Source organism: Macrobrachium rosenbergii, chromosome 36, assembly GCF_040412425.1.
Source record: "Macrobrachium rosenbergii isolate ZJJX-2024 chromosome 36, ASM4041242v1, whole genome shotgun sequence".
Taxonomy (NCBI): Eukaryota; Metazoa; Arthropoda; class Malacostraca; order Decapoda; family Palaemonidae; genus Macrobrachium; species Macrobrachium rosenbergii.
Window position 1 is genome coordinate 16,359,377 of NC_089776.1, and position 21,568 is coordinate 16,380,944.

A 21,568-nucleotide genomic window follows, 5' to 3' on the forward strand; every position below is an offset into this window, starting at 1 on the left:
GAAATTGTGTGTGTTACTGAAAGTATTTCAGTTTTAGTCTCTGAGAAGTAAGGTTTCAAAAGATTCACGTGTACCTTCTTCTGTTGCTTCCTTCTTCCTGGTGTTTCAATTACACAGATTCTATCACTTAACTTCTCTACTATCTTGTAAGAACCTTGAAATTTATTGGCAAGGGGAAATCTTTTCACTGGTAAGAACACTAGAACTTGCTGTCCTACACTAAAACTTCTTAGCTTAGTCTTAGCATCATATCTTCTTTTCATTTTCTCTTGACTTACTTTCAGATTTTCTAAAGAGAATTTTCTAATTTCTCATAATCTTTTCCTCAAGTTCTTCACATATTCTCCTTGGATTTCCTCTTGATTTTCTTCCCAATTTTCTGCAAGAATCTTCAATGGACCTGCCACTCCTCGACCAAAAATCATCTCATTAGGTGAACATCCCATACTTTCTTGATAAGCATTCCTAACTTCAAACAGCATCAAAGGTAAACCCACATCCCATTCTCTTCCTGATTCATAACAGCATTCTTTTTAACATGCTTTTCAAAGCCTGGTGAAACCTGTCCAAGGCTCCTTGAGTTTCTGGATGATAAGTAGTTGATAACTGTTGTTTCACTCCTAACAAGCTCATCACATCCTGGAACAATTTTGAAGTAAAGTTTGTTCCTTTATCAATTTGCACAATTTTTGGTATTCCAGACTTGGAGAAAAACTCCACCAACTTCTCAGCAATTACCTTGGTACTTATAATTCTTACAGGAATTGCCTCAGGATACCTTGTCACAGGACACATTTATGTTAACAGATATTCTTTGTTTTCAGAAGCGGCCCAACCACATCTATAATCACCTTGCTTAAGTGTTCTTCTCTAACGTCTGTGGGTTGTAGGGGGTGCTTTCTGAATAGTTTCATTTGGTTTTCCAGCTACTTGGCAGGTGTGACACTCTACAAAACCTGCTAACATCCTTGTGAAGTCCAAGCCAGAAAAAATACTTCATAATCTCCTCAACAGTCTTCCTGATTCCCGTATGTCCAGAATCATGTGCTACTGCTACCACTTGCTTCCTCAATGGATATGGAATCAAAATTTGATGATATTCGCCCCAATCTGCATTTCCTGGTATATCTGCAGGTCGATGTTTCCTGATTAGCAATCATTCCTTTAGATAATAATAGGTAGGAGTTTGTTGCATCTCTTCTTGATCAACAACTCTGAAGAACAAATCAGCCAACGTTGTATCCTTCTTCTGCAGTTCCATTAGCTTCTCTCTAGTCACTTGACCAACTTCAAGGGCTGAACTCTCAATATCTGCTAACTCTGCTACTGCAGTTTCACTACTATCTTCAGGAACAGTCTGACTACTCTGAGTCTCTTCAATAACAACAGGATCCTCTTCTTGGGAAATCTCTTCATTGCTAGCACTAGGGGAAACTTCACTTTCCTGGAACAGCTCTTCTAAGCTCAAAGATCCTTCACTTGATCCTTCTTGTGCAGGTAAATCCTCAGTTTCTTCACTTGCAGACGTAGTTTTCTTCGCACTCCTGGTAGTTACTAAACTTGGAAACAGGTGGGGGTTTTTCTTTTCTAAATCTACCGTAGGACTAATTCTCAACGGCTTGTCTGTCACTATAGGACAAGGGACAAATGGTACACCACTTGCTTCATTACCCAGTGAAACATGTAAACCTTCAGCCTTCAACAGCTAGTAAGTCCTTTAGAGCAAAATCAATACTTCCTGTCACCAATTTACATGACAGATGCAAGTGGTATATAGGAGTTACCTCATCTCCTTCTATACCCTTCAAAATAACTGACTCTCCTGTTAGATTCTTCTCCAACTGTGGGTGAGCACGACGAACTACCACACTATGGTTACTCCCAGTATCACGTAATAACTTGACTGGTACCTGCACACTCCCTCCTTGAGTTGACAGTGTACCTTCATAGATACATGGCTTAAAAGCCTCCGAGCTGCTCAACGAAGTTACAAATAAATCTTGTATACATCCTCAGGCTGATAACTTAGAATCACAAAGAATCAGAAGTGGTCGTGTTGTAAGGAAACCTCAATATCTTCAGGATTATTTGTAATAAGTTTAGAGAGCCAACTAGGTATGTAGGATTAGATTTATTTTGCAGGGACCAGTTATGTAGAAGAAAAGTTCTTCCAAATTTTGTTGAGAAAATGCAAAAGAAGGGAGATGTAACAAGATGTGAATGTTGTGATCTAGATTTTGTAAGTAATCAGTGTATGAATATTATTTGGTACGCTGTCTAAGTTTGTGAGTCATATCTGTTGTTTATGTTTTGACAAGTCACGTGACCAGAACTTCATTCGCATCTCCGCCTGCTCTCCGAAATGTTGGCTCGTCAACACTGTATAACTAATTGGTAGCCTGTTTAATAAACTAATGTTAACTACCTTCAGCTTATCATTAAGAACCCGAAACACTGCTTCTGTTTATATAGCTCAACCTTCATGTTATATGAATCCCTGTAATTCCTTTGATTTTTTAAGTAAAAATTATAATTTTTACAAATTTTTTGAGGTACTTTAGTGGCTGTGATTAATAACGGTAATGACAGTTAATACTTCAAGGAAACTCTACATTACAGTGTGTCTGTGGACTTCATGCCACAGAAGAAGCAGAGTGTTTTTGACACAGTTTTCTAATTATATATCCTTTTAAATCTGACGAGTAACACCCCGGACATCTTGAAATAGATTTAGTGTCATATATGAGTAGTTTTTATTAGTGATTTGATTGTTGGCCTAAACTGAGAGTAAAAATGAACATAAGCCAGGTATTGCTACTCTTGTTGCTCATGCCTGCTTCCTCATTTGTAAAATAAATTGCTCCTTGCTGTAACAAATAATTGAAACAAATCAATAGGACATGCAGTCAGTGAGGTATGAGGCTTATCTCCAGCAGCTCAAAGACTAAATAAGTATTTGATTTTTGCAACAAAGCCTACTCCATGATACTGTTCCTTGGCATACTGTATGTAATGATCATAGTTTTTTATGATACTCGGTGATTACTTCCAGCTGTCTGTTTCACATCGCGTAAGATATGTGTTATCTTCTGTTACCAAAAAACAAAGTACTTTTTTGTAAACTTCCTGTATCTCCAAAAGTCTTGTTTTACCTGTGGACTGTGGCCTCCCGAGAGCCTTGTGTTTTAGACAAATCATTTAGAGTGTGGTAATTATTGACGAAGACCAAGGTTTTTTTCATGAGCTGTGCGGCAATGAGGAACTTGAACCATTGCCTTTAGTGCCCATGTCTCAAGAAGTAGTACGGGCTACTCGCTTTCCAGTGCCTCAGAGCCCACGTTCTGGCGAGGGGTCACGGTGTCACACACCCCTGTACCAGATGTCTTCCTTTTTATTCGCTGCAAAACTTTGAATGGTCTGTGTGGTAGTTTTAGATGTAAGTGCCCAGAAAAAAAAAGGCTTCACTGCCTTGCTTTACGAATACTAACATCTGGATATTTGTTGATTTTTTATCATTTTAATGTTAATTGGGCGTCCTTCGACTATGCATGTGTAACTTAAGTAGCATTACCTTTATTTAGAAGCTGTTAACATGTATTATAAGTAATGATTAGTTAAGTACCAGGAGTCCACGTTTCAAAACTTTTTGGACCATGTGTACAGATTTCATTTTTCACTTCGTCGTAGGATGAGATCCTAGTTACTCAAGTTTTCAAATGCTCATACTGGTATTATTCGTCCTTATATTCTGCTTGACTTCGTTTTCAATGTAGGTATCAGTCTTCCTGTCCAGATGTTTGGTTGTGATTCTTTTCGAGTTTTTTTTTTTCATATATAGTTGCATGTGGGCCTTGAATGCATATCTGACCTTCAAGTTCTCTGTCAACCACTTGGAAATGCGAAGTAACAAAAAAAAATAGGAATATTTCTGGGAAATATAGACTATTTGAGGACATAAATAAAACGACCAGTGAAAGGTATAGGATCAATTTTTATATTTCAGGCTCCACTTTATATTCTAAAGGAAAAATTTTGAAGCAAGTTTTGTTGGGTTAAATCTCTGCTGCTGAGCTCCGTAAGAGAGTTTACAATATAGAGGACCAAAGTTCAGACGACATTGAAACTATATATAACGTAAGTTTTTGTTATTCAGTGCATTATAATGCACCATAAACCCAACACTGAATAAGAAATTAATTGATGTGAAAAGATGACTAACGGTATCCTAAATAAATCACGTACAATAGTAGTATAAAAGCTATAAGGTTATGTGAGAAATATTTATGAATGTAACTTTAAATGCAAACTTTAGAGCAATGAAGAATATACGTCGCAGTTTCGGAAATCCTTGATGTTTTCCCACGTACTAATGAGGACATTTTTCTTACCCAAAAAATATATATATATATATATTGCTATCTCGTCCAAATTCACTTATAAGATAAATGGGTTGACACCCACTCACATGAACAAACACACACACACACACACACATATATATATATATATATATATATATATATATATATATATATATATATATATATATATATATATATATATATATATATATATATATATATATATATATAAATTATGTGATATGTCTTATGGTATCTGTAAAATTAATATGTTTTTATACTTTTTATATATTTTCTCTTGTATTTGTCATGTATTGACTGTAATAACTATGATGATAGTGTTTGTTAGAGATGCTAAGTGTCAGATCATACAAGGATTGCTTTGACTGCGTGATTTTAGGACTAAAATACATTTTGCTGTTAGGATTATGTTTGTACAGTTGTCAGGTGTTCTACCTGAGTAATTCCCCTCCATTTCGAAAGGAAGCACTTAAACTGTCATTTAAGAATATGTGGGATGACAGATTGGGAAAAGCTGGTTCGCCTCTGTTTGTACAAGTGTGCACACAGGAAGCCCTTGTCAATCAAGCAGATAAGAGGACTGGCCTATATAGCTCTCTGAGCCAGAGAATAATTTCCTTATCTTTTTTCCTGTTTAGGGGGAGAAATTGCATTTATTCCTTTTTTTGCCAGTGAAGATTTCCCAGAACGACCTATTTCTAAAAATGCCTAACTGCCAACCCAGGTTTAATCTAATAGAAGATTTTTGTTAAAACTGATCGGTACAGACTGAGAATTTGTAGAGGTTGGCCTCTCTCCCTCTCTTATCCCCTCTTCATTCAGAAAAGAGTAAGATTTGTGGTCACTCTCCCAAACATATAAGTTTTTGGAAGCTGTTAATAATATTTAAAACTCCCTTGGTAGGATCTGACATAAGAAAAGAGTGTTTGCAGAGTAACAGGCCTTAGATAAAAGTGTATATTGGTGCAGTAAAAAAGGAGTTATGTAAAAGTGTTCAGAAACTTGTATACCATGGTAAAAAGGTAGATACTTTAAAGAGATTTTGCCTTAGTGAAATAATTGTTGATAAACCTTTTGTGCACTTATTGTATGTTCTTGTTTTTACATTTTTGTGTGTGTTCTTGTGTTTACAATTTCATAGTTTTACCCAAACTTTTGTGTTGGTGATTTTACATTTATGTAGTTTGCACTTTATATGTGTTGATACTTTAACATTGCATACTTGATTTGATTTTCATTTGTTAAGATTTCTTTTTGAAATCTGGAATAAGTCTTAATAGTTTGAATTTTGCTTAGTATCGTAATTTCTTGATAAGTTAAAGTTTTGTGAATTAATCTTGTTTAAGAATTAACTAAATCTTATGTTGTTTTCAAGTAATGGTAAATTTTTTCAGATTGTGAATTCTAATTATAACTTTTGTAAGTTAGAAATAAATTTTTGTATTTAAAATTTTAAAAGCACAGTGTTTCATTTTTAACCACCAGTGAATAAGGTTATTTGTTATGCACAAGGTAAGTGCTAAACATGTTTTGTTCTCCTTCAGAAGTCTTTTGAAGTGAATTAAGACCATGGAAACAATTATAGTTGTTTGATGGAGTGATGCCCTTTTTTATCTAGTAGCCTATATCCCAATACCTCACACAGAACTTGATAAACTTAATTTGATTTTTCAAGTGATAAGCAAGTGTTAAGGGATCACTGTTACCTTTTGAGTGTTCAGTCATAATTTTATTGTTATGAGGGTTCAGGTATCTGGCTGAAGTGAGGTAAATTTTTGGATTTTGTGAATAGTTGTGTAATAACCAGGTACTTGATACACTTCATGACAATATATATATATATATATATATATATATATATATATATATATATATATATATATATATATATATATGGATGGATAGATAGATATATCTATATATCTAGACAAAATTTTGCATGTGGCCCTCATTTGACCCAAGGAAGGTTTTCGTGTAGGTTGTAAACCTATACCCCTGCCCTCGGGGGCCACCTTATTTACTGCAGGTCTTGGCTAAGACCCAGCCATGGATAATATTTTGAACTAGTGTGAAGCGTGGAGTGTTGGGAACATAGGTTTGCACACTTTCATATTGATTGTGCAAACTAGCGAGAGGGGCTCACCCAGTGTCGGGCTGAGTAGCACGAATTAGAAAAATGTTCCTGCAACTCCTTTGAATTCTTTTGTCGTGTAAAGTATGTGTACATCATTGAAAATGCTTTTCTTTCCTGTGATTAATAATTCTGTACAGAATTCATTGCTTTAAATAAACATGTTAACATATAACCACACCACGTGTTACTTCCTTTCTAAGGCAAATGATTGACTGTCATTCAGAGTTTTCCCCAGCAGCACCAGGTTGGTCAGCTAGCATATTATTAATGTGTGGAGTAGGATATATATATATATATATATATATATATATATATATATATATATATATATATATATATATATATATATATATATATATATATATATATATATATATATATATATGGCTTCCGAGGGGGACTGCATTTTACGTTACCTTTGCTAATTATAGTCTTACAAAACCCCTTGGAAGACCACAAACAGAATGGATAAAAGAAAAATTAATAGGTAGAAGGTCGCCAAGTAGGAATATGTTTCTTAACACTATTTTATTTTACACACACAAGGTGGTAAATTTAACAGTGGGAATGATGGAAAAATCTCACTAAAATAAAATATGTGAAAAAGACACAATAGTAATTAACTGAGTTGGTGATTAATGCATCAGTTTAACACAAAAGAGTGTATGTAAATGGCCACATACAGGTGGTCATTAAGCCAATTGGCAATGTAATATCAGGGGGTTCGGGCAGATTCCTCTGGCAATCAGGAGCACTGAAGAATGGCTACGTTGGTAAACGGCACTGATAACACTCCTGGAAGTGAAATAATTCCAGCTAAGACTACTAACAAAGTACTATCTCTCTAGGAATGAGTTAATACACAAGTTGGAGGGTATTGCATTAATCTGCTCACTTTTGGCAAGGGGAATGAGTTACATTATGCACGGTTTCAAGGGCCACACATTGGATATGATAAGTTCACTGTGTAAGTCGAAGATACAAGGGATTTACTTGAGTTGTGAAATTCGAGAGAAAGATAATAAAAACGGGTCAGAGAAAAAGTACACGGGCTAACCATATCCCTCCCTTGGACATACTGTGTTTGCTTCCTGGTGATGCTTGAACACAGGATTCTGGGTGAAGAGATCTGAGCTTCTCTTGAGTGGCGTCTGGTGCTAGGGCCACAATTCGTCAAGTGTGAGTGGAAAGTGAGTGCCTGCCCTGTCATAGGGTCATTCGTCTGATGGACAGCGATTCGCCTTAGCAAGATGCGGACTAACTCCTGATGTAGGAAGCTGGTTCCTTATAAAGCTTCAGGAGGTTACTTGGGGCTTGGCTTCAGGCAGTGTCACTGGCTATGACCTGAGGATTAGAGAAATGGTCTCTGCCAGTAAAATGGGAAAAAGCAGCAGGAGGTTAATTAAATTTGAGGCCTAGTCAGAAGGAAACAGCGACCATCTCCAGGTGTTTTCCCTGGAGAGGCATCATTGCCCCAACCCTTGACGAGGGTTGTGGGCCATTCGTAAATCCTACACGTTTGGTCCATCCTCCGTGGGTCAACCTCTGCCCCCACTATCTCGTGGTTTTCCCAATAAATACATAGAATCAGCAATCCAGCGGCTAAGAAAAACACACACACACACATATATATATATATATATATGATGATTATTATCACTTTTGTACATGATTCATTTATCACACATTACCACAGGTGGCTTGGAAATAAAGTCGAAACCGGTCAGGACCTACACCCCGTTTCTTATTTTTCACCTGTGGTAATGTGTGATTATATATATATATATATATATATATATATATATATATATATATATATATATATATATATATATATATATATATATATATGGGATGTGTGGTTATGTATATGTGTGTGTAGGATTAGGAAAAACCAGAGGATATTTCTCATTCTTTATTTTGACGTTTCTCACTCATGCAGTGCCAGTTAAAAAAAAGCAGTATGCAAAAACGATAACTAAAAAATAGTGTTAAAAAATAGCAATTAAAACATTTAAAAAGACTACGAAGACACGATAATAAAAAAAAATCATGTTAGAAAATAGCAGTAAAAACGGATTTACAACGGAAATGGGCTACCATCGAGGTTTAAGAATGGTTCTTTAAACTAAGTAGCACAGATGCTGGAAATGTGAAAGACTCTCGGCTTAGTTATGTTCATATATCTACAGAATTTTCTCTTATTGCTGACTGCAGAAGTCTTACCACTGGTGAGGTTCTTCTTGAACCTAGTCTTCAGTTTATATATTCCAGAACAAACTGGATCTCGAATACTGACAAGCAGTGGGCGAATACAAACCTCGCAGTAGTACGATTTTATTTTAAATCGTTAGTTTCAAGGCAGTTTGTGATAGGTATAAATGAAACGACTCTTTATTTTTAGATATTTTTACTTTGTTTTTTTCCAGAGGTAAGGTGTTGGCATCATGCTACTTTTTATCATAGGCTTTCTCAAACACAAGATCTATGGAATTTTTATGACTCGGCTTTAAAGTTCTTACACAAAGTTTTTGTTAACATTCAGAGTAGTATGAAAAATGTATCTGTTGATATGTTCATATATTGATGTCGATTCATTTTAGCAATATGCAAGAGTGAATGATGGAAGAGATGACCTACATTATTCATTCCTAGATTTGTCTGGCTTGAGGGATGGGAAAGAACTATGTTATCAACCACGAAATTTGTGCATATTGCATTTACAAGACTCCAGAACTATTATTAATCTCCCGTAATCAGATTAAAGTTTTGCAGCAGCTGCAAATTTTAAAACGTTTTACTGGTGGCTGTGTATGTAAGGTTAAATTATGTTTCAGATTTAAGGATGAAAGAATTCCTCTGATATTGAATTAAGAAAACGGTTTCATTCTAAACCATGTTGCTTAATGTATACCAAAATCAAGGGTGTTTAAGGCAAATCTTAATATTATATCGGAAGACTAGCAATTCAGCGTCATGGTTCTCACTGAATCCACAACCTAGCGGAGAGATGGACTTTTTTTTATTATTTTTTCCCCGAATGTCGAAGATTGGAAATAATTAGCTTGTGTATCAGTATTCAGGAAATAATGCTTCCTGTGAATTTTATTTGTTCTCTTTTTTCTTTGTAGTTCGTATATCACAACATGATTAACGTAAGAGGAATATAATTGATAATAAGCAAACATATGTTTTTAGTTTGTTATTAAACAATAAAACTCATTTAGTTACATTTTTAGATATCAATATTAATTAATATAATGAGACTTAAGAGGTAAACATATTACCTGTGTGCCGCTAAAGTACTATAATATCTGCAACAGTTACCTAAAACATGCCTGATTTGTGAATGTCAGTAACTTTGAATAAACACCAAAGCAGTAAAAATTCATTTTTAAATCTTCAGTGCAAGTAATTTAAAATTTTTGTTACCTTTCAACAAATGAAGACTAAGTGTTTCCCTTACTAAATTCCCAAACCACAAAATTTCCCTTACTAAATTCCCAAACCATAAAATTATTGTGGTGCTCTCACAGTTATCCAGAAAACAAGTGGGTGATCATCAGCTTAAAAAGGTTGGGAACCACTGCACTAGATGACTCCCTGAACCCCCAATTGACACACGTAATAAGAGAGATGTTCTTCTGAATAGTCCCCAATCCTCCTCCGAGGGTAACTTTCTTCCGAGTTGTGCCAAATTATTAAGACATTTTCCGTGATATCTTCGCGGTCAGGTTCGTCATGCTGCCAGTAACTCTTGAGCATGTCCACGGGGCGTCCGTCCACCCAGATCCAGTAGCCCTCATGACCTCTCTCTGTTCCTCCGATCCAGTATGCACTCACCCCTGGTTGAGTGGTAGTGTGGTTATTGTTATTTTTGTTATTTGTTGTTTTCACCAATCTGTGTTATGTTCACGAAGACGAATTCTATTACATCGTAAAATTCTATCACGCTTATACCGGCTTGGACATTTCCATCAGCTGGTGAAGAGAATTTATTTGGATTAAATTAGTAATTGAATTACTGAGTCCGTGTACGTTTAACATCATCTAGACGGTATGCAGCATGCAACGTATCTTATTCTCCTGGCATTCTTAAAGTGAGTAATTCTAGTAACCTTGCAGAGTAAATACTCTAGAATGAAGTTTTTTTTTCTTTTATCAGATCTGCCAAAGACAGGTTCCAACTTATGACTGGTTCTTTTATTTTATAAATTTGTTGAAGGAATATTTTAGTTATTCTTCGTACGCATACACTACGTACTGTACATGCCTTCGCTAGTGCAAATGCAATCAAAGGCATTAGCTGATGTTTCCTCTGTTTTAAATTTCCCCTTTTGTACAAGAGAGCTAGTTTAAAATTCCGTCACATGTTTGTTAGATTTAATTTCTCACCTATTAGCGAAACATGATTGAATATGAGGCTGTAGTCGTCGGGAGCTACGTCGAACACTGCGAGGTCCACAGGCAGGCTGGTATTCCCTAAAGCCATGCAGTTCGACCTCGCTGCGTGCCAGGTCTCGATTTTGTCGGAGAAGTAGTAGCACTCCGACCCCAGAGCGATGAAAGGATCAGGGCAGCTTCCTGAAGGAGAAGTCAGTCATTTTGCTCAAAATCTGATTATGGTACAGTAAAATGTGTCACTGCTGTCTCTAAGAGAACACGGTGTGTTCTTTGGTTGTATGTAGCATGCCTGTGTTTTTTAATTTATGGAGCGTCTCATTTTGAAATCATTGCATACCGATCCAGTTACTTTTAGACTTGATAACATTTGGCAGATCTGAATAATGGACAGTGGTGCAAGGAGAGAAACCATTACAGATGAGCCCCCTCGAAGGGATTGTGTAAATGAATCTTGTCAGTTTTGATTCTGAAGCTTTTGCTGGACTTCATTCTTCATTGGGCGAGACCCAATAATTTTTTTTGTTATTTGTAACCATAACGTTATCTTCCAGTGTGATTGATGAGGTTGACTGCCTCATTTGTAAGCATAAGATTACCTTCTAGTTGGATTAGCTAGGGTTACAGCCTCAATGTGGACATAAGTTGGAGATTTCCGTTTGTTGTTTTCTTAATCATTCTTTCAAAGTTAGTAATTTAATTGCACGTAGACTGTTGAAGCCAAGTCCAACGAAGTCTGTAACATATGTCTAATATATATATATATATATATATATATATATATATATATATATATATATATATATATATATATATATATATATATATATAGAGAGAGATATATATATAGAGAGAGAGAGAGAGAGAGAGAGAGAGAGAGAGAGAGAGAGAGAGAGAGAGAGAAAACTTAGCTTCACAGGACTTGCCATGATAAATTAAATACCATTGCTGCTCTTGTTTATCAAGCTTTTAATTTGTAATCCACCGCTTCTTAGGGACATAGAATTTTTACAATAAATTCTTAAATGATATGGTTTACGTAGAAATATTTTTGAAGATTACCTATGTAAAAATTTTTAATAACGTAAATCAAATGAACAAAGGAACTGGCTCAAAAGAAATGTGGTATAATTTAGGTTTCATGACATGTCAAAGAACATTGAACGAAATTAGGTAAAGACCTGAAAGAGTTGTTTCAATTAGACCTACCACACACTAACTTGAAACTATCGATATAAAACAACTTGAAAATGAAACCACACTTCAGCTGTAAAGAAAACTACCGAGACGCTTGTGGTTGTCGATTGTTTTTAAGAGTACGAATTCCAAGTTCAGTCAGAAATATATAGATTGAAGAACGAAGACTCATTTTCAAATTAAACGACATACATTAGAGCTCCCAGTTCAAGACAGGTCACACGACTGGCAAAGCCCAAGAAGTCACCAAAACGGGAGCATTGCATAAATAAGTGAACTTAATTGTAGTCAAAGAGGATTTCGAGATAATTCCAACATCCAATAATGACCAAGAACTCAGGTTTTCAAAATCTTTTGTCCTTTTTTTTTTTTGTAGAGGCACGTAATTTTCTTTGCATACAATTAAAAATTGTTTTTCATACTCTATTGGAACATTGTTTTTTTACTTTAAAGTTTCATTTATATTCTTTTTGCGGTATATTTTTATTTTCATGTTTTCACACTAAACCATTGGTAACAGAGGAGGGCTGATAGTTACAAAAATAAATAATTGGAAGTGAGTTTTGTTGTTTATCGTTCTGAAATCCTTTTCTACTGAAATATTGAGAATGTACTCTTGTTACATTATATATATATATATATATATATATATATATATATATATATATATATATATATATATATATATTATATATATAAATTTCACTCACGTCGGGAAACCCAGGTCTCTCGGGTGGAAAGCAAAAGCGCTACCCACTGGGCCATACAAGTCTAAAAGAAGTCGGAACCTGAGAGAGACCTGGGTTCGATCCCGACGTGAGTCAGAAATTTATTTCTGTTCCACACGAATGTGTGTTGATGATTTCTATCTTATTCACTCAGAAGGGATAATTCGAATGAAATGTTGTCCATTGGGTCATTGCTGAGTCGGGAAGTTGGGGAAAACTCGCTGGTATGCAAGCAGTTAGCTTGCCCAGGTAATTCCTTGGGGCAAATCTCAGGTTCCGACTTTTTTAGACTTGTATGGCCCAGTGGGTAGCGCCCTTGCTTTCCACCCGAGAGACCTGGGTTCGATCCCGACGTGAGTCAGAAATTTATTTCTGTTCCACACGTGAATGTGTGTTGATGATTTCTATATATATATATATATATATATATATATATATATATATATATATATATATATATATATATATATATATATATATATATATATATATATATATATATATATATATATATATATATATATATGTGTGTATACACACACACCCTCCTTTTCTCCTTAGAGGGGTTGGCTTCAGAAGATGTTTCCCCTTGATTTTCAGGAAATTAAAATGATAGCCACTCTCACTACTCCACCGTGGGTAGAACCCACCTTAATAAACTAACAACCAGGTACCTAATTATCTGTTTAGGTTTTTTGAGGATGTATAAACTTGATAAGATCAATTCAAGTCTCTCCATAAATTATTTAAATTCCGTGGACGTTGTGATGCAGTTAACATGTAAAAATATAATTTTGTTTTAAATTTTCATTTTCGTTGGTGTTTGTGTTCGACTATTGCCAGAACTGAAGAAGTTCTCCGCCTTTGGTATTGGTCATTCTTTTCATAAAATTTAGATTTATTGATGGGAACGGGGGACACTGGAATGATAGACGTATAAGTCCGAAACTGACATTAGAAATGAGAACATCTCGATAGAAAATTCTTGTACACACGCAGTAGGCAGGTAGATAGATAGGATAGATAGATAGATAGACAGACAGATAGAATCTACTGCTCACTTTTACCAAATACGTGTGCGATATAGCCACGATTCGGAAAGTTAAGAAGGTAGTGTGGCTATTACAATAATATATATATATATATATATATATATATATATATATATATATATATATATATATATATACATATTATATATATATGTATGTATTATATATATACTGTATGTATATGTGTATGTATATATATATATATATATAACTGTCCAGGAAAGGCACTCAATACAGCTGATAGTTTATTCCTAATGCCGACGTTTCACAACTACATTGTTGCATTTTCAAGGCTGAAAAAAACAGCGCCTACGAGTTATGATTTCGAGAGCTGCAGCTCTGATGTTGGATATATATATATATATATATATATATATATATATATATATATATATATATATATAAAAAATGCCATAAACACTTAGATATACTGATAGAAGTGTGTTCATAGCGTACGTTATTGAGGCCAATGTCCATCGTAATGTTGAAAGAAATAGAAGTCTAATTTTGAAGTGAATACACTCCAGAGGAGATTGAATATTCTCACCAGCAACAGCTGCACCCATGAAAAATGCGAGAAGCAGCAGCAGCAGCGATGGCGTCCCTTCCATCTCTCTTGATTAGATGCCGTCTGGGAAGGGAATGTAGAGAGCCACTGCTGTCTAATTCTTCTTATAATGACACTTGTGTCACGTTCTCTCTATCTGTCAATGGAAGGTTTGTCAACAATTCTCTTTCTCGCTCTATCCTCCTGGTTCACTGGACAGTTCGTAAACGAGAATCTCTCTCTCTCTCTCTCTCTTCTGTCAATAGAAAGTTTGTTAAAAGAAAACTCTCTAAAGGATTTTTGCAAACTCTCTCTTATAGAAATTTTGTTAATGAGTAATCCACTCAGCTTGAAAATCGCTTTATGTCACCATTGATATAGAATTTCATTTTCTGTTTGTTACTAAATGATTTATCAAAAGGCAGTTGATATATAATTGAGTTCTTATACGAATATTATATATATATATATATATATATATATATATATATATATATATATATATATATATATATATATATATACATATACACATACATATATGCATATATACACATACATATAGTGCATATATACTATATATATACATATATGTACATATATATATAGTATATATATATATATTATATATATATATATATATATATATATATATATATATATATATATATATATATATATATACTGTATTTATATAATGTTACGTGGTGGTGCAGTTTCACGCAGAAAATAATTTTTAATTTGAATTTCATTATGATTTGCTACTGAGCTAGTGGAGAAACAACTATAAAGAAAAAAGATGTCTCTTACTGGTTTCTTACAAGTATGCAAGGCTGTAACTCCCTCAACTTTTGAGAATTGTGAAAATCTGTCAGTTAACCGTTACTTTATCTCACTTGCCAGGGCTCCACACCAAGACTGAACAATGAACAAACCTTTTAAATTTCTTCCCTCTCTCTCGCAAGAGACTTCTACAGAATATTCTCCACTATGGAGACTCTTATCTCATCTTATCAGGCTCCAGTTGACACCCTATAAACACACAGGTGCAGAGTCATATAGAGTTTAAATCATGATGTTTCTTATTTTCTATTCGGTAATTTTAGTAACTTTTAATGGTACTACCGGAGTTTCACACTAGGAATTGTTTCACAGATTAAAATGAAATGAAGGATAAGCAAAATAAGAATCTGCACACACAAACATAATACAAAAAAATCAACGATAGATAAATGATTAAGAAACCCGTGACTATTCTCCCATGATAATACAAGATCAGTCATAAAAGAAATGATACAAGCTAATACCTAGCAGTTAAATGATAATACAAAGCTTGATTAATAACTAGAACTTAAACTTACATTCAAGTAGTGATTGGAATGAAGTTGACTCAGGTATCCTGTAGAATTAGAGTGAATGCACTTTAACTGTACCCAAGTGAAATGGTGAATGGGATTCCTTTATGAATCACTAAATCATTCCATGTTCCTGAGGACAGTATCCTAATTACAGACTTCACACATTCGATGATGAATTTACATTAATGCAAAGGACTGAGTGTATCATATAATAGACTCTTAAAATAATCAAGAATTATTTGATAAACATTTATGTACTTTACTTATATGACAGGAAGAAATTTGAAGCAAAGACTGTAGCAGTGTTAGTTTATGTTACACTTTTCGTGAAGCTAGCTTGAATGCAACAATGAACTGCAACTTTATTATGACAATAAAAGTAGTGTATCGAACAGAGCTATGATTATAATCATACTTACCGTGCATGTCCAGAATTCGTATTTGTGAAACATTCTGCCATTTACTTCAGGCACATCCCTTAACTTGAACAGTACATAAAATTACTCAGCTTAACTCACAAGAATATATAGGTCTAAAGCTGTACACTTCACTAGGGGCCACTCTGTCTCAGGGAGTCCGTAGGGAATTTAATTTACCTCTGTTTATTATTATTTCAGAATTATACTTAACTGCAAAACAGTACCTATGCTAGGCTGTACACCAGAATGCACATGAACCAAATTACAGAGGTGAATGATGTTCGTTACAGTGTGATAAAATACATAAATACTTTTCTTCTTGAGAAATGATTACACTCGGTATTAAGCTGGTCAAGACTCTCCTGAATTCTGTGTTTAAACAAAGATACAGAATCCTTAGTAGTCAGCTGATCAGAATTCTCCTGAATTACTCGATACAGCAATGTTTAGTGTTTAAAAAAAATTACACAACTTTGTCATGACAAAACCTTTAATTGCTTCAAAGGAACATGAGGATTGTGCAACTTTTAGGAATATATCATGAATACTTCCTTTACAAGCACGTACAGACTCAAATTATATCTCTGGTGAAGTAATTTATATACCAGTGAGCATTATCACACTCGATAACAATAACCACCCACTTGTTTTTATGAACACTTTTAACAACAGTGGATTTATCACAACTTTGATAGGAATTCCAATAACAGCTCCCCAAACAGAATTTAATTCCTTTTTACGTTAAAAATATATGTTACGTGCTTACTTCCCCCTCTTTTTTATTTCTCTTTTATTTCACTGTTCCCTTAGCTATGTCAATGAGGGTACTTTTGGCTCTGTGCGATTCAGGTTGCGTTGTGTCTTAGCATATTCTGCTCTTGTCTGGAGATGGCACTGGGATAGGTCAGTTCCGGTGGAAGGAGTACGACATGCAGGTTTCACAATGTGTTTGAAGGTGTGCAAACTCTGGAATCTTGGTCGTTCACCCCTGAAATGTGTGGTTGTGACCTAGCCATCCTAGGATTTTTTTTTTATCTGTTTAAGTTTTTTGGCTGACTGACACACCTTTGCAAGTTTTCTCTGTCTAAGTCTATGGAAGTATATTCAAAGGAAGGCCTTAGGAGAACAGGACTCCCATTGGTTGAATTTCAGATTTCAGGCAGGCAGGCTGTTGGAGATTCTGGTGTTTCAGTAGTCAAGACGTCAAGTACAACCCTTAAGACAGAGTACAGGTGGGGCACCGCCTTGCTTTGTTGTTGCAACCTTGGGGCACCGTAGCTGAGATGGTGAAGAGTGGGGTGGGGATTATGGACATTTGCAGCAACATCTATGTTAAATGAGATGAAAACTTTCTAATCATTGTTACCTTATTACATCTGTGGGAGGCGAGCTTCCTTCCATTATCTGTAAGGCGGCACAGGGCAGCAGTGGCATTTTGAGTTTAGAGGGATTATACAGTTAAAAAATACAGAAGAAAAAGTTTGTTAGGTCAGGCAAGGGTAGGATAATCACAATAAACTTAAGCCAAATAGTGAGGTGAGTTTTTCTGTCCTTGTCTCATACACTTGACCTTACTCAGCTGCAGCAACAACAAGCTTTTCTTCCCTTTGAAGAATGATGAATTTTAATAGGAGTCAGCAATGGTACAACATATGCATATATATATATATATATATATATATATATATATATATATATATATATTATATTATATATATATATATACATTTACATAAATATATATGTATATATAATTATATATATATATATATATATATATATATATATATATATATATATATATATATATATATATATATATATATATATATTATACATGTAGATATATATATATATATATATATATATATATATAAAGTGCGCAAAGTGCGCGACTGTAAGAATTATGCTGTGGAGAACGTGTGGTTTGATTATGATTGAGAAAGGAAGATTGATGATAGAAGGACTGATGCGGGAAGAATATTGGGATCTACATAATGAAGAGTGTATTGAATTAAATACTTGTTATGAAACAGTTATGTGGAAAGCTTGAAAGCAAAAGAAACAGCTGTATGTGACATACTTGGACCAAGAAAAAGCTAAGACAGAATCAGTAGAGGTAAGTGAAAGGTTTTGGAAGTGTATGGAATAGAGAATTAATGTATTGAGAGAGATTCAAGTGTATATGATGGAGGTGAAGCGTGTTTTTCAACTGTTGAAGGGAGTGTGATTTTGTATAAAAGTTTGTCTTGACACAAAACCATGACTCCTGATAGGAGTGTGGAATGGTTGATGTTTGTGACTGATGCTGTACTGATTGCGTTTAATGAAGAGAAGCTGTATAAATTAATAAAAGAGTTTTGAAAGAGTTTGCAAGAACGTTGAGAATAAATATGAGCAGAATAAGGTTATGAGGGTAAATGTAAACCCTGAAGATTGGGCAATGAATGTTAGTTTTGGGAAGGGAAGTAGATGTCTTGTATGAATATGTGAAAGTAAATATAAAGGATGATAGCTGAATGAAAGAAGAGGTAAGTCAGAGGATGGGTGGAGCAAGAAAGTTGCAAGGTGTGCGCAAAAGGAAGTGACTTGAATTATCCATGAAAGGCAGTGTTGGAATGCATGGAGTGGTTGTTGAGCCAACCCTTCTTAATACAAGTGAAGTGTCGACAGTAAATGTCCATTAGAAAGAAAAAAATTGAAACTGGTGAGATGAACTGTTTTCATATTGTATGTGGGATAAGACGGCTTGAAAGGGTAAAAACTTTGGAGATTTGTGGAAATGGTATAAAGTTCAGTGCCTGTCAAATGAAGGCTCAGTGTTTAGAGGTGGTTTGATCATTAAGGGGAGGAGTAGAGGAAAACCTAGATAGGGTGTTTATGAAGTACTTGAAAGGAAGGACTAAATATTCCTGATGCGTGAGTTTGTAAACAAGATGCCGGGGAATGGCATAGTGGGTAGGGGATTCGACGTATTAAAGATGAGCCTTCCTTTAAGATGTATTAAGTGGCTATTCTTTTGGAAGTTTTCTTTAGATGAGGTCCATCCATAATTTAATTTGGCAAAATATGCTGTTTTTTTTCTCTCTGGAACCACACCTGTTCAGTGTAATGTGATTATATATATATATATATATATATATATATATATATATATATATATATATATATATATATATATATATATAAAGCGTGTGTTTGTTTGCAAACTTTTAATTTCATTGCCCATTTATGAAACATATAAGCAACGTTGCCAGAGACCCAAGCCAAAATATCCCTTAAAATGGGGATATTTTTTTTCATTTATCCCCCATTCTGACACACACACACACACACACACACACACACACACACACACACACACACACACACACACACACACACACACACACACATATTACTTATATTGTAATTTGTATATAAAAGAAAAAAGTTACTGCAGGAAAAATGAAGCAAAATCCTACATTAATGATTATTTTATGATTGACTTCATACTTTAAGGATTTACAATATTATGAAAAACTACAACAGAATTGCCATTGCCATTGAAAAAAAAATATCCATTTGGTTAAAAATAAAAACTTGAAAATTAACACAATTCTTTCAAGATACAAAAAAAAGACTGGCATTTTGCCATCATAAGTCAATAGCACATGAATGAATATGAAATGGGTAACCGTATGAAAATATGATCTTTAGTCAGAATCATCAACATAGAGGCTGGAATTCATTTTACTAATCAATAACTTATCAACTGGAAAATTAAAGCAAGTATTGTCTTTTAAATATCTCTTTGAATGAAGCAATCCACATAAAGTTTGTGTTGACAACCTGTTCCTTTGCTTAGTTTTCATTACATTAACAGCAGAAAATATTCTTTCTGCTGCAGCACTTGAATGAGGAAGGCTTAATATAGAGAATACAAAATTTATTAAAACAGGAAACTCATATCTATCATCACCTGTTTTCATTTTTCTGATATGATTCCAAAATTCCTCTACAGGCATATTCGAATCAAGATTGTCCTTGTTTCGCAAGGATCTCCACTCCCTGTCCAAATCATTTAGCTCACTATCTTTAACAATACCTGGTAACAAGGAAGCTAATGGGGCAATAGAAGCAACCTCCCTCTTAACAACAGACTTAGGATCAATAGCACTCATACGTTTCAAAATTGGATTTCGAAAATCAAATCTCATGCAAATTTGCCTGACACTTTCTATGAAAAAACCTAAGCACCTTTTCCGGAATTCCTCAATAGCTTGCTGTGGAAGACCATGTATATTATTTGAAATTGATGCTGTTACCTTTGGTCCAAGATACATATTTTGAAGAGGCATGAAGTGCCTAGGATCTTGGTACTGCACATTTTCAACAGATGTTTTCCTGAGATAATCTTCATTCATATAACAGTCCATCAAATTTCTACATAAATTGCATACAGCTTCATGCAATGTATAAATCTGAGGGCTCTCTGCTTGCATTTGTTTATTTAGATTATTAAAATAAGGTAATATGAAATCCAAGAACTCTAGATATAATCTGTTCCTTGGGTCTTTTAAATTATCCAAAATACTCTGAGCAGCTAAAATCCTATCTTCCCAAACAGCATTTGTGAAATAAAGAATAAGGGCTTCAAACTGTTCTAAAAGCCGACTCACTACCATATGAAGTGATAGCCACCTAGTCTGGCTGGGGTGAAGCAATTTATGTGGTTTAATATCTACAAAGATTTGAAATTCCTTCAATTCTGATGTGCGCTTTGGACTCGATGACAAATAATTATATACATCTCTTGCCAAACCTTCAACACTTCTTGGAAGAGTTAAACGTACGTAAGATGCACATAAATGGAAAGAATGACAAACACACTTTAAAATGAATAATGTAGGAATATCTTCTTTTAGACGAGACGACAGCGAATTGTGCTTGCCCATCATTACATTGGCCCCGTCTGCTGCTAAACCTATCAAATTTTCTTTATATGGAATACCTACATCGGTCATCGCTTTCACTACATGATTATATAAGCTTTGTGCAGTAGCATCATCAATAGGAACTAACCCAAAAAATGCATCCATAGTTCGCAATCACATGCCTTGCAATAAGCACGATTTTTTTATTTAACACTTGGCTTTAACCACCCCTTAAACATGGGCATTGCTTCCCATTTCTCAGTATAAAGTTGGGTATATTTGACTTTCTTTGCACGTGGTGGAGTTTCAGGGTCATCCGCATCCATCCTTGACTGCTTTCTACTTTAGTGCACGGATCAGCTACCTAAAAGAACATACATTTGGCCAACATAGCAAAATAAGTTGATTTTGGAAATGATTTCAAGTGTTTTATA

At 34.6% G+C, this 21,568-nt stretch overlaps 1 protein-coding gene and 1 long non-coding RNA gene across 3 annotated transcripts; both read right to left on the minus strand.

Moving 5' to 3' along the window:
- Window positions 1–10,359: 10,359 nt before the first annotated feature.
- LOC136856476 (uncharacterized) lies at window positions 10,360–15,352 on the minus strand. 2 transcript variants are annotated; one of them, XR_010858352.1, is made up of 4 exons: window positions 15,252–15,352; window positions 14,442–14,598; window positions 10,912–11,100; window positions 10,360–10,497 (listed from the first exon to the last, which is right to left on the minus strand). It is a non-coding gene; the product is annotated as an uncharacterized lncRNA (long non-coding RNA). The 2 variants fall into 2 exon arrangements; XR_010858353.1 differs by having other exon boundaries at window positions 15,263–15,351.
- Window positions 15,353–19,913: 4,561 nt separating this feature from the next.
- LOC136856690 (zinc finger protein 862-like) lies at window positions 19,914–21,299 on the minus strand. Its single transcript, XM_067134749.1, has one exon. It carries the CDS (start codon window positions 21,297–21,299, stop codon window positions 19,914–19,916), a length of 1,386 nt encoding a protein of 461 aa, XP_066990850.1.
- Window positions 21,300–21,568: the final 269 nt, after the last annotated feature.